Source organism: Zootoca vivipara, chromosome 2, assembly GCF_965207765.1.
Source record: "Zootoca vivipara chromosome 2, rZooViv2.hap1.1, whole genome shotgun sequence".
In the NCBI taxonomy this organism is placed as follows: Eukaryota; Metazoa; Chordata; class Lepidosauria; order Squamata; family Lacertidae; genus Zootoca; species Zootoca vivipara.
The window spans coordinates 53,724,653-53,746,222 of NC_142584.1; the positions used below are offsets into that span (position 1 = coordinate 53,724,653).

The following is a 21,570-nucleotide window of genomic DNA, read 5'->3' on the forward strand; positions in this document are numbered from 1 at the left end:
CTAAAGTGGTACCTCAGGTTAAGAGCAGTTTCAGGTTAAGAACGGACCTCCAGAATGAATTATGTTCTTAACCCGAGGTACCACTGTAGTAGTAGCAGCAGTAATAACATCAATATTGCTTCTTGTTTGGTGGTTCTGGTTGAAATGTAAGAGCTAGTGTCATATTCTGTGCTTCTCTAATAGTGTCAACTTACCAACACTCTGCAACCATCACTTTCCAAATCTGACTGACAAATACTTGTCTGGAGATTGATTTGCTTCTCAATTATCACCCAGTCACAAGTGCAGTCCCTTTAATCAATTATATGGGTAGAGATTACAGTCAAGGAGAGCTCACAGGCTTCCATTAAGCCAGATCGCTTTCAGAGGAAAGGCAATTTTCTATATAAGATTTGATTGATATAAGATCTTGTGCTGCAGGGTGTGTAAAATTATCCCTTTGTAAACAGCTTGGTTCTCCAGTTCTGACCACCTCTGCTGCATGGTTTGGGCTCCACGGGGGCATGTCTTTTGTGATGCTTTTACACTGAAGCAAAACTGTTAATGCACAGTGCTTTAAGGAAGATTTCACACTCTGAGGATGAAGGAGAAAGTCCTCTGTGTGACCGCAGAGTGGCACCCACAGGGAACTATCAGCTATACAACTTTCCCAGTCCTACCTGCAGTGGTGGGGTGGTAAATTCTGTAGTGCAGGAGCTTATAGAAGAGTCCAAAAATGTATTCAGCAATATTGATTCCTCCGCATACATACACTCCGCAACCCATTGTAACACACAGTACGCAACTTATTAGGATCAGCATGACAGCCACCCTAAGCATAGTTTCCTGTAAGACTCCCGTCCTGTTGAAATCAGTGGTGATTACTTCTAACTGCAGAGATTCAACCTGTGAAACACACAGAAGTGACTTACCTGGGGGGAGCTGCTGCAGCAGTAACCTTCTGGGGGTATCACTACTGCTTAGCAGGGGGAGGTGCAAGTCAGCAGTGAGGTTGGGGCCATGCAGGTGCAACAGGGGGCACACCACATTGGCTCTGCCGCTGCACCAGCTTAATCCTTCACCCACAGCCTCTGCCCTCTTCCTCTTGGCAAGTGGCAGCGTCAGTGCTGCCTGGAGGCTATTGCTGCCACTCTGAAAACACATCGGACTTTAGCCTTCAGCTACGAATTAGATATATTGCAAATAAGTGTTACTATTTAAGCTGCTAGCCTAAAATAGGAACACCATCAAATAAAAGGGAAGAAGAATCTAGCCTCTGATTATTTCCCACATATTCTGACTTCCTCCCATGCTAATCCTATCACAGAAAAATGTGAAAGCCTTTTTATTACTGTACTTAAAGGCATCAAGGATTGTCAAGTTACCCTGATTTTCCAGGCTTTGTTGTTCCTGCTCTGTGAAAAAGTCCAAAAGTTTCCCTCTCCACTATACCACTGGCTAAAAATGAAGAGATGTGTTTTTAAGCTGCTTCAGATTGGCAGATTTCCAGAACTGGGGCACCACCACCAAGAAGGTCCCGTTTCTCCAGGATTGCATGTTTCTCATGCATTTCTTTTGGCACAAACATGGGCACATTTTCACACTCACGTGTCGGTTTCATGTCCATTCCATATGCACTCTCAATTCCCAGGGAAATGCACAAGCACAGATGCTTGTCCACAAAGAGGCACATCCTTTCAATGGTCTCAGCAGGCCGAGTTACTAAAACAAAAGGGAAGCCTCTGGATTCCCCCTCTCTGTCTCAGGTCATCAAATCAGTCTTGGAAAGAAAGTACAAGTACTCTCCTCTTTCCTTGTCACAGGGTCAATAGATGAAAACCTTTTCCTTGGGGCAGGATGGATGGAAAGCCACTATCAGATGTTTGCCCAGTTCAGTTCTGCTGCTGAAAACAAATTCTTAGTTCACTAAGAATTGGCATAATCAGAGGCATAATCATGGTTTGTTTGTTTTTTGTCTGTTTTTTTAAACCTAGTTGTATGTCTTTTGCATCTGGCTGGAGTTGATAGATTTTGGGATTCTAGTAATAAAAGACAAGTCCACTCAGTGCCACCCCTGGGTTAAATAAACCTCTGTTCTGATCAGGAGTCTTGGCCTCCCCACGAACGCATTTATGCAAATTGTTGCTCATGCAAACAAGAATAGTAGTTTGTGCAAATGAGGGCCAGGTGAGCTATATCAGTGGCCTTTACTATAAGGACCTATGTCTGCATCTTCATTTGGTCCACTTTTGCCCTTTTTTCTCAACAAAATTTTTTATTTTCTTTTTACCGGCAGTGTGACTGTTGTCTGGTAAAACGGGTTAGGAACTGAAAACAGAAGGGCAAGCAATGAGTTAAAACAGAGTCACCTGAATTGTACACAAAACCAACTTGCAAAGAAAAATGAGCGCACTCTTTGAAAATGTAACAAGACATATCAGGATCTGATCTTGAGATAGGCAAGGCATCCCTCGTCCCCGTCATTGTGAGATGCACAGATAGCAACTTCAACAAGAATGAGCAAAGAGGAATTTTGCACTAGTATTTTTCCTTCCCAAAAATCTTTCCGTTAAAGGCACACAACACTCTACTATTCACACTTTCATTTTAATAGCTCTGGGGAAAGATTATTCAGCTCCCTGAATAGCTGGGGGGGTGCACAATAAAATAACTGTTCGACTGGTGGGAAAATGCTCTGTTGTCTTGCAGTACCAGTTGGTATTATGTAGGCTTGTTTGTTGTCTATTTATAATAGATTGCAATTGGGAACTGGATACAAAACAAACACTGGCGCTCCAGTGTGGCTTAACTTTATATCGGATTCTTTCTTGGCTAGTTTATTTTTAGATTAGCTATCTTTGACTTACAGATGCAGCCTTAAGTGACACACCTTTAAAGAAAGCTGTATCTTCTCTAGCATCCACCACGATGATTTGTGAGATAGGAAAATAACTCAGTTTCAACCTTTCCCAGTACAGTACTGCTTTTTGAACTTTTGTGGATTGCAGAATAGGGCAAGGCCATTGAACTGTCAAGTTCAGGTAGAACACATAACTTATTTTAAGTATTTGGGAGACTCTTTGGGACAGTTGCATGTCCTTTCCATCTTTTCTGCTGTTGGCTACTCTGCTTACATTTTTTTGAGGTTGGTCTTCATTCCCTAAGGCTTTAGCAGAAATCCATTCACATAGTTTCCTGGTCACTTACTAGACAGCAGTTGTGTTTTGGATTTTTAAAAGAAGCTCTTTTATGTCTATGCGCGTTGAAGTGAGGTAATATGGAAACTTACTCCTGTAAATAAATATTTACATAATGCACTGGACTCAGTAACGTCTCACCATTACATTGCTCCCTGGAGAAAAGGTCACTTTTGACATCATTAATCTTTTGAGGGGAAGATACATGCTCACAGATAACATGGGTTTCATTTTAGCAATGTAGAGTGTCGCTGAATATAGGCTGTGCTTGTTTCCCTTCCTAACAGAACGCAGCCAAAGTTAAACACTTCTGTGTGCCACTGATTTCATTGGGAATTAAACATTTCTAACCTTTGGCGTCATTGTGCCCGTTAAGAATGAGCCTTGCTGAGTCAGGCCAGAGAACTCTGGGAACTGTAGTTCTGTGAGGGGAACTGGGGCTCCTAACTGAGCATTCTTTACAAAGTAAAGCTCTCAGAAGTCGTTTGGGGAAGCCATAACTGTTCAAAGTGGTATCATTGGTAGTACAGTCCATAGACCACAAGACTCTTAATTTCAGGGTCGTGGGTTCAAGCCCGATGCATAATTTTATTCTGTTTTGTTCTATATGCCTGTTTATGGTTGCATTCAGATGTGGAAATTATTGTGTTTGTTTTCCAGGTTATAGTGCTAGCACTTCTATCCCAGATTCTGTCGTTTCTTTTGCATTGTATTACCTGTTGTGTTGTGACTTTGTGGTCAGTATACTGCTATATATATATATATTGCTAAATTTTAAATGGCAGGAAAGGACTGTATGCTGGAATACCTCCCTAATTTTTGCTGTGTGAAATTACACAGCAAATCTCCCGCCATTTTCCTAGTTAACAGGGTTGAAGAAAGTGTGTGTGTGAAAGCAGATAACATGGAAATGAGCACTAAAGTTCCACTAGTTTTCCAGAAGTGGTTTTTACGTTGTGTGAAAGATCACATAACACTTGGAAATTATCAGGTAAGGAAAAATTGGTGAAACCAAAGAAGGTTGATGGAACGCAGCCTATATTGTATGTTGTGTTGTAATCTGCCCTGTGCTCATAGGCGCCATCGGGGGGAGGGGGAAACAGGGAGCCAAGGGCTCCCCCCAAAATTTTAAGGAGCGGGCTGAGTTTCCCCAAAATTCTGTGGCAGCTGTGCGCACACACTGCGGGGCCTGCTTATGTCACGTGCTCAAGCTGCAGAGTGTGCGCACAACATGTTAGCATGCCCTGTAGCATGTGTGCTTGATGTCAGCATGCCTCACGGTGTGTGTGCACAGTGTGCTTACACAGCCCCGGCCCCCTCAATTGCGGGAGCAAGGCGGCGTGCTTGCCTGTGCTCCAGTCTGGAGGGAGGGTAGAGTATAAAAATTCCGAAGCAAACAAATAGTCCTTTGGCATATGGCATGGTGGGGGCAGCTATTTGATATGCCCCAAACCCAATTCTGTGTGCGAAACTAATTGCATGGTTCTTTGGAAGCTGGGCCATGTGGCTTCTCTCCAGGCACTTGCTGTTCTTCAGTGGAATTCGCGAAAGGACTTAGGAAATCCCTCGAAGTGGAATCTTAAGACTTTAGGACTCCATCAATGGCATAATTCAGAGACACACAGAGTTCCCAGATGTGTATCTGAGAACTCCGTTCTCCTGGGAAATTCTGTCCCATAATGTGTAAAAAGTTAAGGAGGGCTTCTCCCGGAAAATATTGACATTTTACAGAATACCTTTTGGAGGGGGAAATAGCCATTTAACATTTTTTTTAAAAAAAATCTTTCTCTGTTTTATTGTATTTTAACCCTATTAGATAAATATGATTTTGAAAACGGATGTCAGATTAATTATGTCTTTAATCTCCCCCCATTAGATGTTTATAAATTTTGGGGGGTGTTTTAAGGAGGCAATTTATATTAAAGCATATGGTTGATTTTTCCTCTGACAATGTAATTATATTTTTCTTTAAAAGATAAAGATTTGTTGACAATCTCTCATTTCAAGCTTTAAAAAAACAGCAACCCTGAATTATTACTTTTACTCGCGTTATCCTTTTCACGTTGTCTCTTGAAATTATACATAGTTAAGGAAATGTGAAAGAGGGTTGGGAAAGGTAGGCTATACCACCTTTGGGGCTGCAATCCCATATCACCTACCTACAGTAATTGTGAGTGAACCCCATTGAACTCAATAGGACTCATTTCTTTGTAGACATGTGTGTGCTGGATTGCACTGCCAAGCACACAGGACCCCATGGCTTGCGCTTTTCCTTCCGTCCGAGATTTTAAGTCAAGCCCTAAAAGATTTGCTTTTCATTCCTAGAGCAGCCCTCCTTCTATCTTTGTGTTTTGCCCCAAGAGCAGTTATGAAACCTTGTTTACAGCAAGGAAGCTGGGCACAATTTCTAAGTGGGTCTTCAGCTGTACATTGCTATCCAATTGTGTGTGTGTGTGTGTGTGTGTGTGTGTGTGTGTGTGTTGCAGTTTCTGGGGTTTCACTTGTAATATTAATGAGCCTTTAGAGAGCAAACAGTGCCTCCTTTGTTCCTATAGAAGATCCAGGCTGGGGAGGGCCGGAGGGTGAAGATTTCATGGGAGAGAAAAATAATAAATCTTTAAATTGAAATTTTCTGGCATGCTGCACTGGTCTGTGCCAGAGCTTTGAAGAAGGCATAATCAGAAGCAGAGTTTCCCCACTCGTGCTAAATAATAAATCAGACACCCAAACAAGAGCCCCACATGGGTTAATGGCCTTATTTTCATGGTGAAATCTGCATGCATGTATCTAAGGCAGAGCCGGGATTGGCTGGCAAGCTCATTGCAGATCCAGGTGGCATATACTGACAGCTCCAGGTCACATGATGGCTATTAGGGCTTGCTTTTCCACTCCTCTGGCTGAGCTTGTCAGCAAGGGTCGAACACAGGCATCCTGCAGCTCCAAGGAATGTAGAAAATGAGAGGAGGGGAAAGGAGGGAGGTCGCGAGAGAGGAGGCTGCTTTGTTGTCTTTCTCCCCTTCGATCAGTCTGAATTTCTGACAAGCGTGGACTACGGAGGTGCGGAATTGCAGCCGCAGCTGCCAGGAGACCCTGGTCATGAGGCTCAACCCATATCGGTTTCGCGAAAGGAGGAGGATAGATTAAACTGGCATGTACAGTCTGTATTGGCTGCCAAGGGGGCACTTAGCTCGCTGATGAATTAGATTGATCTTCTGTCCTCTGCAGTAATACCCCCAGGAAACAAAGGAGCTGGAAAAAACAGGCAGTGTTTGCTGTAGTAAAATTCTGGACTGATCAACAGAATGGAAAGGCGGGGTCCCTGTTATGAAACTATAAGGCAGCGTTCATATGAGGATCCTTGGGCAAATGCGCCGATTCTGCTTCAGGGACCTGTTTCTTTTCTTCAAGGGTTTTCCCCTTTTCCTCTCTTTTTGTAATCCTGCCTTTTAAGATTAAGGCTGCCCTCCTCGTCCTCGTGCGTCTCCCCCTCCTCCTTTTCGTGCTACAGCATGGAACGTCTTTTGTTTCAGTTAAATTCAGTCCTCTTGGTCTGTCACCTGACAGTCTTGTGGTTCTGGATGAATGTGGCTCACTTCTATTATTAACCTGGGTTGGCAGCTGGTCCTCCTAACAGGAGTTTATAGAGATTCCGAAAAGTGGAGCTTGCTTAAGGGAGAAAGATGCTTCCCAGGTATGAAATAAATACTATGCTCTGGGCTTTCTTTTCAGTGGCAGACTTGCTAAATAAATATGTGTATATATTTGAAGTTGTCCTATTTTATACTGTAGAAATAATTATGCTCTTTTTTGGGGGGGAAATAGCTCTGTACTACACCACTATTTTAAAATGAATTTATATAATATTCTGTTGTTTTTCCTAAGGCATTTTGTGTTGTAGTGAAAGATTACGAAACGGTGCCTGGAACACTGGTGGCTGTAACCCTAGTGGATTATTCTTGTTTAGGTGGGACTTCCTCCGTAATAAGGATTATTTCCTAAAATAATCAACTGGTGAAAGTTTATCTGCGTAAAGCTCAAAGAAATTGGGATGGGTGCTTTTTTTGATGGCATCTTTTAAAAAACACAGCTCCCCAACACACACACCTCACCACCTGAATTTCTAAGACCTGTTTACTAAATCCTATTAATTTGACTATGAGGCATTGAAGCACATGGTTCACTTTCCCATTTGAAATTAATGACTTAATAAGTACTTAACTTTGGCTGGATAATTGCCCCCCCCCCCAAGTTTTTACATTTAATATTAAAGCAGTAGAATCGTCAGAGCATCAATATATGATTTAATTATACCTATCAAGAGCTGTTATATTGCTTTGAAAAACAGGGAAGAGGAAGGCCTGACTATGGGAAATTTAATCTCAGAGCAAGGGAGAAAAAAGATTTGGCTAGGTCCCTTAGCAGGGATGCAAAAAAGCTGAATAGAGATCTGACTTTGAATCAAATTATCAAAAATAAAATAGGAACTAACAGGTGGGAGATAAATATGGAAATAAACTGAAGTTAGTTTCATTTGCAATCAACCATGTAGAGAACAGCCAGAAGTTAAGGCAGAGGAGTGTCTAGAGAGGCAGCAAATAAGATCTGGGTTTTATTGCTGTTCTTACTGCAGAAAGCATTATTTCTTTCCATGTGGCAGTGAACTAGTATACGCATAGTGGTCCAGGCTTCTTTGACCATAACCTGTGCATCTGTCTTTACAAATTGTTGCTAAGCTAATGGGCAAGGCCAACAGATCAGATTTTACACTTGCACCCTAAAAGGCACAAGTGTAATAAGCTTGTGTAATATTAAACAGGAGTTGGAAAAGATGGTACTACTAAAGTCATAACTTTAGATTTGTATATGTGAATGCAGGAGTGGCCTGTCTCTGGGCAGAGACAGGAGTCATGTCCTTCCCCATCCTCACCTCTGCCCTGCATAAAATAATCAAGCATTTTACAAGCCAATCTGAACGTTGGAATAAGACAAATTCGTTTCTAGCTTTTAGAAAGGTCTTCAAGAAGTGAAACCGGATTCCTAGCAACCAGGTTAGTTTTGCCACTGATTTCCATTCTCTTCCCCTAGCTCAGTATTTTCCCGCAGTTAACCAGACCTTTCTATGGGCGCTAAAGTTAGCCCACTGGCGTTGCAACTTTGATCCAGGCCTAGTTCAATATCAGGAGAAAAGAGACACACACACTCCCTGTGACAGCGATCTCAGGTTGGGAGTCTTTGTGGTGCTGGGGAGAGTTACATCCTCCTCCCTTGGAGGCGAGAGAAGAGTGTTGAAAAGCAGTCAGGTCTCGCTATATTTGGGGGGCTTCCCAGACATCGTGAGACTCCATGGAGAAATTATTATGCTGGCTAATGTTTCCTTCCTTGGTGATTGTTACAGAGTAATGACAATAAAGTGGGAGAGGTCTTAACCAGCAGGCACTGTGACTGTAAGAGTTTCAGATGAGGATAAAATGTCACTAGCTGACTTTGTTCCAAGTCTGCTTTGGATTCTAACACTGTATAACAGTCGCCACAACTTTGTGTTATCTTGGCAAACAAAGTCACATTTGACAAGATAATAGCAATGCAGAAGTAGGTTGGAACCTGCAGGGGAAGATTAGTTAGAGGGACAACGGAAGGCTTAACCTTCCTTTGTCCACCGATTCTCCCAGGCAAATGGGAACTATTTTTCCCAGTTCAGAGCCCAGAATATGGGCACATGGTAGCAAACCATATAAGGGCAGGGTACTTAACCTTGGTGAGCAGATTGTGGCCTGCAGATCCTGATACTTGGCTGCCTCAGCATTTCAACGCAACCAACTACATATGTCTTATTTATATCTCACCTTTCTATAAACCACATTTATATTCTGCCGTTCCTCAAATGCAATCAAGGTGGCTGGCGTACATATAATAATAATAATAATAGTGATAGTAATAATAATAATAAATTATTTGTACCCTTCCCATATTAAAATACAATGGTCTGTTAAACATTATTACAGTATTATTATTATTTTAATAGAATTTTAAGTTTTATTATTTGCAGTTGGGATTTACCAAGGCAGGTATTTGCCTTTCAGCTAAAGCCTTCCTGGAAATGAACACAATGGGAAAACCAATGTCACCTTCTCTACTCCCCAATTTTATCCCCACAATAACCCTGTGAGGCTGAGAGGCAGTGACTGGCCTAATGTCACCCAGTGATGTACATACATGGTGAGTGAGGATTTGGACCCTGACTTCCAATGTCCTAGTCTGACAGCTCTAACCATTGCATCACACACTGTAGTGGCATTGTCAATGCTGGGAGCTAGGAATCCATTAGCTACACTCCTGTGCACAATTTAAGTCCTTTTGAGAGAACTTGGATTTAAACAACATAAACATTTGTTAGTAACTACTGGCTTACTGTTATTGATGGTGAGTTTTGTCACTGTTTATTCCTCCCCTCTCCTCCTTCATAGGAGGAAGTGTACAATCCACAGGTCTCATAATCCACTGTTGGGTTCTAACCGATAATTTAGCAAGCCCTGTGATATCCAACTCTTCCAGGTGCTATAGTGTTGTATTATTCCAGGCACAGGCAAACTCGGCCCTCCAGATGTTTTGGGACTACAGCTCCCATCATCCCTGACCACTGGTCCTGTTAGCTAGGGATGATGGGAGTTGTAATCCCAAAACATCCGGAGGGCCGAGTTTGCCTATGCCTGTATTATTCCGACCTCAGCCTTAGTTTGCCATACTTCCTGTCACAAACTCTACAGATGCCCATTAACAAATGTGTAATTTCTAATCCTAAACCACCACCACCCACATTATATTAACTCGTAAAATTCTACAGTGTTCCTAATTCTAACCCTAAGATCATCCTAATAGTAGCCTAACGCTGGCTGGTTTCCTATGCAGTGTAAATCACCCACATCAATATAATCCAAATGATAAATACTACATTAGTTAGCAAGTAGAATGGATGTTTCCCTTGTGAAACAGTACTAGATGCTCAGATGCATTATGGCACTTAAACTTTCCATTGCGGCGAACAGCTTTGGTGACTGTTGGAAAAAGCCAGAGGGGCAAGGTTACCAGACAAAATGGAACAGGAACCTATTCTAGTGCACTTTTGCCTATCAACATTCCAGAAAGGTGCTAACACGAAAGGCATGCCAAACAGATAAGATGGCATAAACTATAAATATCATTTGCGTACATGTCCTTTAAAAATAGTTTAAAGTGATTCATCACCTGGCAGTTTTCATAACTTTAGTTAAGATATGCTGTTGGAAATAGTGGTTTGATAGCTTTAATTAATTTATTTTTTTGAACAGCCTCCCCTAACCTCCAGATGTTGTGGACTTCAGTTAGAATCATAGAGTCATAGAATTGTGGAGTTGGAAGGGACCCCGAGGGTCATCTAGTCCAACCCCCTTCAATGCAGGAATCTCAACTAAAGTAGCAATGACAGATGACAATCTAACCTCTGCTGAAAAACCTCCAAGGAAGGAGAGTCCATAACCTCCCAAGGGAGTCCGTTCCACCTTGGAACAGCTCTTACTGTCAGAAGGTTCTTCCTGAAGTTTAGTCAGAATCTCATTTCTTGTAACTCAAATCCACTGGTTCAGGTCCTACCCTCCAGAGCAGGAGAAAACAAGCTGGCTCCATCTTCCATGTGACAGCCCTTTAGATATTTGAAGACATTATATCGTATCGTATCATATCATATCATATCATATCATATCATATCATATCATCATATCATCATATCATATCATATCATCATACTCTTCTGAGTCTCCTCTTATCCAGGCTAAACATACCCAACTCCGTCAACTGTTCGTCATAAGGTTTGATTTCCAGACCCTTGATCTTCTTGGTTGCCCTTCTCTGCACACATTCCAGCTTATCAACGTCCTTCTTCAATTGTGCTTAATGTGAAAATGTTATTTATCATGAAATCAGACCATTGTAAAAGATCATTAGCAGTGTGACCCAATGCATGCCTCTTCAGAAGCATGGTATCCAAAGGACACATCTCTAAAATGTGTAATGGGACACTTACTAAGCCTAGATTGATTTAGTCATTTATTTTTATTGAATAAATTTCTATCCCACTCCTCCTCCCAAAGGAGTCCATGGCGGCAAACAAGTGATAAAAAGAAAAAGGAAATCTAAAACATCTTTAAAACAATTCCATTATAGATGCGGACTCAGAAAGAGCTCAACTTGAAAGGCTTGTTGAAAGAGAAAGTCTTTGGTAGGTGCAGAAAAGACAACAGAGACGTCTGCCTAATATTCAAGGAATGTCAAAGTCAATGTTACAAAGCTAAATTGATTCCTAAATTGTGCAGGGTGGAACTCCTGATAAAGAGACCCTCACCTTCAGAGTGCAGTGATTGATTGGAGATATAAGGGGTGAGACGATCTTTCAGATATCCTGGCCTCAAGCTGCATAGGGCTTTATTTACCAAAACCAGCACCCTAAACTTAGCCCAGCAGCAGCTAATTGGCAGCCATTCCTGATTTCTTTATGGAGCCTGTATGACCAATCAACCGCATCATTTGTAATACTGATAAAGGTCACGTCTGGTCCTCAGCTGATTGTGGAAGATGCTCAGGCATGAACAGGATGTTTCCCCACAGCTATTTAAAATGCACGGTGTACAGTGTCCTGAACAGAACTTAAGTCATTCCAAAATGCCTTACTGCCTGCAACCAAGGGAGAGAAAATCTAGGGCCTTCTATATATATTTTACTTCTTCTGATGTAATTCTTTATACTCATTTTCTGGTTATTATCTTACACCTAATTACAGTACATACATTCAGCCCCTCCTCTGCTTATTGTACCTCCCGATCACTGTTAAGATACCCAGAAGCATCAGATTCTGGTCATCCGTAGAGTGTTTTGCTGAAATCTCATATCTTGGGTGTTCAAAGTAATAATAAAGTTTACTTCCCTCCAGATGTATGAAATAATGTGACAATTTGTATAGGTACTGGATACAGTGATATATTTTATTGAGTGGATCCATCATTTTTAGATCCAAGCAGCGTAAACAGCTCATTAGGAGTCAAAATTCATTGAAGTTCACTCAGAATGTGCAATTCATTTTGATCCCCCCCCCCCGAAAGAAAACACTGGTCTAGTCCAATGTCCTATTCAAGGCCTTTTCTTCATCTTACCTGTAAAAGAAATACAAGCCACACAACACAGTAGTAGCAGTTAATAACCCAGCCATGATGCACAAAATGGTGCCTGATTCTCTAAAAGAGCCTTCCCCAACCTGCTGCCCTGCAGGTTTCTTGCACTAGAAGTCCTATGAACAACTTTGACAGACTCTCATGAGAAGTTGTGGATTCTCCTTTCTTAGCTTTTAAGCAGAGTTTGGATGGCTATCTGTCATGTGTGACCTAGTTGAGATTCCTGCATTGCAGAAGGTTGGACTACAATTCCCAACTTGGGTCTCCAGCTGGTTTTGGACTACATTTCCCATCATCCCTGACCACTGGCCCTGCTAGCTAGGGATGATGGAAGTTGTAGTCCAAAAACAGCTGAAGACCCACGTTTGGGGAACTCTGGACTAGATGACCCTCATGATCACTTCCAACTCCACAATTCTATGACAAGTTTTCCCTTTTCTCGCGAGGAAGCCTATTCAGCATAAGGGAAAATCCCTTAAAAAGGGATAACTTGGCAGCTATGTTCTATGATTCATGCAAAATCTTTTTCACACATCTTATATCTGCAAAAACCTGTGGTTGGCTCTTGGAAGGATAATTGCGTGCATTCAATGTGCCTGTGTCTTATTGATTGTTGTACTGAACCTGTTCCCTGAGCTTGTCTTCTCCACTTTCTCTCAATCCAGGAGACTCTTGGTGTTGCCAAGGAAAATTTTTGGGAGGCCAGAGCCATGTTATGTAACACTGATAATAGTTAGCTGGGTCAATCATGGAATGTAATTTATGACACACACCAAAGCCTTTCAAGGATAGTTAAAATAGCATGTGCTCAGATGGAGGAGTAAACAGGTTCATTTTACCTTGATCAAATGTTGATGAATGTGGCAGGGTATATATATATATACAGAGAGAGAGAGTGTGTGTCTCACTCTCCTCTTAGCAAGTAATCTGCTCTTGGAGCTTTTTATAAGCAGACTTTCCTAAAGATCTGGAATACTTTCTGCTCTTCCTTGCCAGGCAGCTGTCAAGAGTCAGATGTCAAAATACTACTAAATGGAAACCGCGTCTTAAAGAAAGGGGTGGTGGGCTTATTGCAAATTAGGTAAATGAAAGGATTTGTTTGGCGAGGGTTGGTGTAGAGTTGTTGGTTCAATAACAATTGCAAGATGAAAACAAGTGCAGGGTTTAAGTGCAGAAATGCCACATCTATGCAGGTGACTTAAGCACTGCATGAAATATCAAGCTAACTTCAAGTATGGATATATAAGAGAGTTTGGGCCACTTTGTATATATCAGGGATTGTAGTTTAGGCGAGAATCTAAACATACATTTTATTTGTTAAAAAGCTTCTCCAAGGTTATCTCAGCTTTGCTTTCATTTGTTCTCTCTGACAATTTCAGTATTTGAGGCCAATGTTGAGGAGTCACAGAGTTTGCACCCCCATCGTGTGGGCGGCATTGGGGCTGCCCCTGTGGCCGACCCCTCTCTGCCTCCCCTATAGATGAAAACCTGGCTCAGCCAAAAGGGTGTTCACAAACACCACTGATCAACTGATTGGCAGTGCCTTCCAAGCCCATTTCAAAGCACTGCACAAAGAAGGGGTTTCTGAAGACCCCTGTGGGCAAAGAAGGTCACCTGGTATCATTGTGACATCAGGTAGTTGACACTCAACAACCTTGGCTTGTAAGGGGTATGGGAGAGAACCATCTGCTCCAGTGCACTAAAAGTGTTCCCCACCCGTTTTTGTGTTTGATCTGGGGTCGGCAAAGTTATTGTGGCTTGGCCCGGTTCACGGTCCCGCAGATGCCGCGGTGGGCCAGAGTGCTCACGCGTGCACAAATGTGCAAACGCTATTTCCGGCACGGAGGAGACATGCACAGCTTCCCATTGGCTGCAGGAGCTTCCTGCAGCCAATGGGAAGCTGGCCAGCGTTGCGGAAGGCGGTCCCCGGTCTGCTCTGTGTCGGTTCAGCACGGCGCACGGGAGCTGACCGAGTGGGTGGTGGGGATCCATGGGGCGATTAAACGACCCCCATGGGCCGCTTGTGACCCATGGGCCTTAGGTTGCTGACCCCTGATCTGGACTGACACTAAGCATGGCTAAGAAAGCAGCAGCATTACCTGTATCAAGATATTGTCAAAAGGTCCCCTCTTTCTTTGGGCACATTGCAATTTATTGCAATTGTGCAAATCCAGGATTCCTTGTGCTGTTTATTTCCCCTTTGAGTGCATTTATTTAACAAATTTGCAATAAAACCAATTTTTTAAAAAGTTTTTTTAAAAAAAGAAGAGTTTGGATTTGATATCCCGCTTTATCACTACCCGAAGGAGTCTCAAAATTGGCTAACATTCTCCTTTCCCTTCCTCACCCACAACAAACACTCTGTGAGGTGAGTGGGGCTGAGAGACTTCAAAGAAGTTTGACTAGCCCAAGGTCACCCAGCATGTGGAGGAGCGGGGAAGCGAACCCGGTTCACCAGATTATGAGTCTACCACTCTTAACCACTACACCACACTGGCTCTCTTATACTTAAAGCAGCTTGTACTCCATTCCCGGGAAGAGTATTTGTTCCTCCTTTTTATAGGTGCAGAAGATGATTTCAGTGGCCTTTGTGCTCTTATAAATGTGGTGATAAAATGATATCTCAGATGTCTATAAAACAGGAACTGATTAGCCGTGGCAATCCCATGATCATGATGAATTCTTTATGGGACGGTATAAACTATAAAAATCCAGAGTCAAGCCAAAGCCTCCTGTAGCTTTCTTCTTTGCATTGTTCTGATCTGGTATCTCCCTTTCCACTAATGATAGCAGTGTTATACTAGGTGCTTTTTAATGCAAACATTGTAATCATACTCTGCATTGTGTATTGACTAGGATTAGAAGTACCTTTGATTTTTTTAAAAAAATAAAATGTTGTAGCAAAGATTAATGTTCCCAATAGAGTTATACCCATTTATTTATACCGCTGTGCAAGTTGGATGAAGAGGTTTCTCTGTTGATACATATTTACACAAGTTAAATTTGCATTTTACATTTATGTATATTGTTGTTACCTGTTGTTACCCCTTAATAAAGTCAGTGAGACTTCTTTTATAAACTCTATTGTAAAAGCCACAGAGATAAGAAACTCTCTCTCACTTTTCCTCCCTATTAAAGCTGGCCTTTGCCGGAGTTTGATCCAAGTCAGATCCGACTAGTTGTGTACCAGGACTGTGAAAGAAGAGGGCGAAATGTTTTATTTGACTCCAGTGCTAAGAGGAGAATTGAAGATGCATCTGTCTCGGTGAGCAATATTCACACTAGTATGAATGCCTTTTCCCCCTCACTCCCCCCCCCCAAATGCAATGCAAAGTTAATTCATGCAGGCTTCAACAATAAATTATTTGCATCAGTAGTCATGCTTTGAAGAGAGATATTCAAAATGCTACGTTTAAAAAGAGGTTGCGTTTGCAGTACATTAGTGCTTCACCTGTTCCTCCTAATGGCTTTACTGTTACAGCAGTCTCCTCTTTTTAACCTAGCCCTTCGTTATCTCATATTTCCTCTCATAGGACCTCTCCTTTTCCTGTAGTTTTAGGAACAGCCTAAATGGCGAAAATGCCTTTTCTGTTACTCATTTTCCTTACTCATTTTCTGGCAAGCCAGAATTTAATATAGTTTGAAAATAATCACAGCGAGCGTGAATCAGGTGTACTGTAGAACAACAGAGAGGAACCTGTGGTCTTTCAGGTGCTGTTGGACTACAGCTCCCATGATCCCTGACCATTGGCTGGGTGGGGCTGATGGGAGTCCTGTAACACCTGGCAGGGCACAGGTACCCCAGCACTGCTGTATAGATGATTATTAGGACACTTGCATGCTTGACAGTTACACATCGACTCAGTTTTCACATAATACTTAGCAAAAGCTGTGACTTAGCACTGGGCCAGGGGAACTTCCAGACTGTTGGCCGAATTTTCCTCACAATGCTGTTTTCCCCAAACCACACCCGCCTGCCTTACCCCGACATCATACGTGACATCAGGCAGGAGGCGGGGAAAGGCGTGGCCTGCACACTTGGTTCATGGAGCTTGCAGAGATAAATATCTGGCCCACCAGGCTACAAAATGTTTTGCGCACCTGAGCCGTAACATGAACAAGCAAATATGCAAGTTCCCAAAGAGAAGATTGTGGCCGCTTTGGTCCTGCTGCCGTCATACTGCTGCGAGCTAAGCCATGGTTTGGCTTAGCATTGCATCTGAACCTTGACCCATTGATTATCTTGCCCCCCGTTAAATCGCAAACTGTAGCTAAACTTTGTTTTGCAGCTTACCACTCCTGGTGTTTCTGAGGAAGATGAACCATGAGCCTGGGTTTGGACCTAATGCTAAGCCAAACTAGGGCTTAGCTCACACCAACTCAGCAGCACCAGGACTGGAGGAAGAGTGGAGCAGGTACGGACACATGGGAACTCACACGTGTTCAAGCTCAGCCATGGTTTGGCTTAGTGTTAAGTGTGAACCGGATTCCGTCTCTTCTCCAATCTTCTCCCTTATACAGTACTGGCATTTCTCCCCACCCGTTATTTGATTAACCCACCTCCCCTGTCTCATCAGCTTGGGAAACAATGAATCTATTACTTGGATGTATAAATCTAACTTTTAAAGAAAGAAAAAACTTTTAAGGGAGGTACTGAAGAAGTGTGGAAATGTACTGTACTATCTCACAAGCATACTGGGGATTCCAATGATGGTGTCTCTTCGCATGCAAGGCCCCGGGCCTTAAAATAAGTGTTAGCCACATACCGAGCCCTTTTACCTGTAAGTAACTGCAGAGTACATTTCCGAAGCAGAGACATCCCTTTATAGACAGTGAAGTTGTTATATTTCATCTCTTAGCAAAGTGGCAAATGACTCCCTCACTTGACGGCATACACAAAGTGCTAGCTGCATCCCACGGCACTTTTGCCCTTTGCAAGAAAACACTGTGTGGGACAGACGTTTTCTCACTGTGAAAAGAGCATCTGTTAGCTGCGTTTTAGAATTCAATGCCTTCTGCCTGTTGACCCCCACATGTCTCAGCATGATTTATAGCTCCTGGCCTTCTCCAGTAGAGTGTCGGCTTTGTTGGCTTAGGAGCATGCAAGGTTTGGACTTGGAACAAAGTTGTCCACCATAACGGGTGGAGAATCAGCTGATTTTCAGAGCATGTATTTGTGTAGGGTTTGCCCGCCCACAGACACACACGAGAGGGCTATGTCCTCTTCCCCACTCCTGCTGGAGTGAAATTTCTTGCTGGCCTCAGGAGAACGCCAGGCAAAAGAAAGTTAGACCTGCAATATATTGCCTGTCAACACTTCTTGATAACAAACAGTTCTGCTGAAAAGAACACTACTGTGGCTGTCAAAGCATGCGCTGTACCTTTTAAATGTTGGCATGTTTCAAATGGCAGTTCCATGTGCGTAGAATGAAAATATCTCTTAAGATCACAAACATTTACATAGACGTATGGTCAAGAACGGCTTCTCATTTCATCTGAAGTGGCTACTCCTGACTTTCTGGGGCCTGCACTGTGAATTGCTTTAACACAGAGTTACAATATCTCTGCCATCCTGGTCAGCCTCCTCCTCAAGATTTGCTGGACTAGAACTCAACTCCCAGCATCCCTGAACATCGGCCAGTCTCCAGGTGACTACCTGCTGGTTCATAGAATCATATAATTGTAGAGTTGGAAGGGACCTTGAATATCATCTAGTCCAACCCCCTGCAATGCAGGAATATGCAACTGTCCCATACAAGGATCAAAACTGCAGCCTTGGCGATATCAGCACCATACTCTAAGTATCTGAGCTATCCAGTCTGGTTGCTGGAATTCTTGCCAAGAATGCTGGACAACGTGAACCTTAGTCTGATCCATCTAGCATGGCTCTTGCAGTCTTAAGCATGAATGTTGTTGTCAGTAATAGCAGCAGGAAAAGCATCATTCATTTATGCAGTGACATTAGTGAACCGAGTACAATAATCCCTGCCCCCCCACCAAGTGCTTACAAACTAAATTTCAACACAGGAAAGCAGCAGAAGAGAATGAAAAGTGGAGTCAGGGTTAAATAAGGAAGGAATATGTGATACTTTCAGATACATGTACAAAGCTTTCACAGAAAAGGTTGGTTTTGGGAAGGAATTTGAAGGAAGAGAGGTAGCACCTTTAAGGTGTTTGGGAGGTTAGGCAGGATAACTAAACACTCGTCAGTTGTGCTTTATTATCAAGAGACCCTGAACAGGTATTTTTGTTTTTTACATTTAAGATACAACATTAGACCACAGAGATTCATGGTTTGGGGGCTTTAACCTTGAAAGACTGAAGTCAGCCCATCCAACATCAAGGCAATGAATTATGCATGTCAGAAACATTCTTAGGCAACCTATCAATCATTAATAAACCCTTTATTTATAAACTGCTACTTTTAAAATGAACATTATGAAATTAAAACTCCTGCCTTCTGTTAGATGCATGTATTTTTCAGGTCTGGGTAAATCTGCTTTGTATAAATATTTGTTTATCTTTGTCTCATGAAAGTGTTACTGGGTTTTGTTTTGTTTTGCCTTTTTGGCTATAATTCACAAACAGTTGCCAGAAGCAGACTCAAGCCCACCTACGTTATCATCCTCCAGGCAAAAGAAAAAAATAATGAGTTTAGCAGTTCAGACATAAGTAGAAAGGAGTTAAATAAATCTGCCATTTATATTCCTCCTTTCTGTTTGCAAACTCTCAAGGCAGCTTACAAACGTAACAGCAAAACAAAAAGCAGTTTTATGTTACTGAACATTCTGATTTCTTGTGTGTGTTTTATGCTTAATCACGAATCAGTAAAAGGTGGGGTGTAAATTGAATAAATGAATAAGATATAGGCCTATCATTAATGACTGCCCCAAGTCCATATTCGGGGCGCAAGTCATTCCATGGGTGGTCCAGGGGGCAGGGTAGGCTGCCAGGCTATTTTATGTGGCCCTCCACCCCCCATCTTCCTCTCCACATCTTCAGTAGGTTGGAGGAGAGATTCCCCTCACCCTGGCACTATGATGCAGAGGAAAATTGCTGTCTCTGCTGTTCAAGGATTGGTTGCCAAAGCCCAGGTGTGACGTTTGTCCTCCATATTATACTCTCTATAGCAAGCCTAACACTGTGATGGGGATGAATGTGGTACATGCCTGGTGTGTGTAGTCTGCATTTGTGACAAGGGTGTGCTCTGCATGTGTGATAGGGGTAGGTTATATGCGCTATGTGTTGGACAATTGCGGTGTTTGTGTGCAAGAGGGAGTCATTTGCAGCAACTTTGGCCATGACTGTTGCTGGTATGCAGAGGGTTAATCAGCCTTCCGTGTGACCCCCGTGCCAAGAACCTTAAGCCACCCCGTCTAGAGAAAAGCTGGAGATGTTAATGGAAGAAAGATGGGCCTACAGCAAGGTGATAGGTTACAGCAAGCTTGTAGTAGAAAGTGCCAATGGGCTGACATTTGTTATTGGATAGCAACAGTGGGAATGCTTAGTGGATGCTTAGAGATATTCTAGAAGAGGGACATGATCCAGATAGTAAGGTTAGGCATGGGAAGGAAGAAAAGGGAGGATCTAAAACAGAGGGGAAAACTACTGAGATGTAGTAGAGAAGGGTTGACTTCAGGCTGTCTGCGGCAACACTTAACAGAGTTTGAACAGGTTGAACATTCCGTCAACCTAAACACTGTCGTAGGCCATAATTTTAAGCAGATTAATCGGATGCTTTGCAGTTATGGTTGTGAACACTTTACACCGAACACTAAATTACTAATAGGATCAGAAATGGGATATACTGGCTGAGTCCTTTACCTTTAGGCGACCTGCCTGAAACCGAGACTGCTCCCTGTAAGGTTTCGGTTTCTGGAGAATAAAGAATAGCCACTGCCATTGACCTCTTTTGCTGCTAAAAGTGCACAAGGACAGGGCCTCGCCGTCAAAAAGCATTGCCTCAGAGGAGAGCCTTGAGGTCAAACAGCGGAGCTAACCAGAGCTAGAGTTCCCAGCTGTGTAGAAATGGAATCGCCAGCAAGCCTCCTTGTGCTGCTGCTTCAATGGGCACGGCAGATGGTGCTAGCAGGACGGTGCCTGTGGGGTTTATTTACGGCACATGCATGCTTTTCTTGGGGACAGGGATTCCAAAGTTCTTTTATGCGCTGCACTTATTCTGTAATCTCTTTTACAATTTTGGAAGCACGACTTGAGCTATGCCGGGAACACAATCGACCAGTTCCCTTTGTTGCATAATATCTGGTGGCTTGTTACATCTTGTATTTCATTGACATTCAAATCTGGAAAAAAAAAACTTCACACAGGAGCAGGGACACCTCAGATATTTGATCTAGGTGTCCGGCAGGTTACTCTTCAGCATATGCTGGGTTCTAAAATTGCACGTCTTAAAATTTGTCTGCGTTCTGCATTTTGCAAATGATTTGCTTGCTGGCAGATTGCTGACAGTTGGCATCCAAAAGATTGTGACCATTTGACCTCTTTTTACCACGGGATCCTTAAGTTCACTGCATTCTACTGTAAAGGCCAAAAGTATAATCTTCCATAGTGTTTGAATCAGGAAATGATCACTCTTAAGACATTGTGTTCAGCTGTGGCTTTGAAGAAAGCTGTGTAGGAAGCTTATAAGAGGTTTGTGCATAGACTCGATTAGCTAGCTTGAGGAAAATGTTTTGCCATCATAGGAATTCTTACACACACACACACACACACACACACACACACACACACACACACACACCGTTACCAAGTGTTATTAAGAAAACTTTCAACATCAGCTGAAAGCTGCAGTGTGACTCGCCTACAAAAGATGTTGTAACCCTGTGGACTCGGTGTGGTTTTATCACATGATGCTGTGCCTAGCCCAAGACGCTGTTGTTTATCAGAGATAAAATGCAATTCTAGTTCACGGGTTTCTAGTGAAGTCATATGATTGCCATTCACATGTTTTCAGCCATTGTCTGCCAAAAAATTTCAAGGCAGTAGCAATTCTAACTCTGCACGAGTTCAGCACTGTCTCTTTAATGATCAGCTTCTCATAATGGGAGGTTGTTCTTATGTGAAGAAATGAATTCTTGTGCTGCAGCCATAAGCAAAGAAAGGGGAGTTATAGCTGGCTTTGCATAGGCTAGGCTGGCTGCCATGAGATCAGTACTGAGAAACCAGGTGGCTCTCCA

At 42.6% G+C, this 21,570-nt stretch overlaps 1 protein-coding gene across 4 annotated transcripts in view; it reads left to right on the forward strand.

Annotated features, from left to right (window-relative positions):
* The window catches only part of FNIP1 (folliculin interacting protein 1), an 86,769-nt gene that overhangs the window by 23,325 nt on the left and 41,874 nt on the right, over positions 1-21,570 (forward strand). For 2 of the 4 annotated variants that reach the window (XM_035105432.3, XM_088661897.1), the window contains exons 1-2: positions 6,072-6,867; positions 15,512-15,638. In XM_035105432.3, coding sequence (XP_034961323.1) covers positions 6,857-6,867; positions 15,512-15,638 — 138 coding nt within the window. In that variant the 5' untranslated portion in view covers positions 6,072-6,856. Of the gene's footprint in view, positions 1-6,071; positions 6,868-15,511; positions 15,639-21,570 lie in introns of those variants that run through there. The other 2 variants (XM_035105431.3, XM_035105433.3) reach the window with 1 other exon arrangement.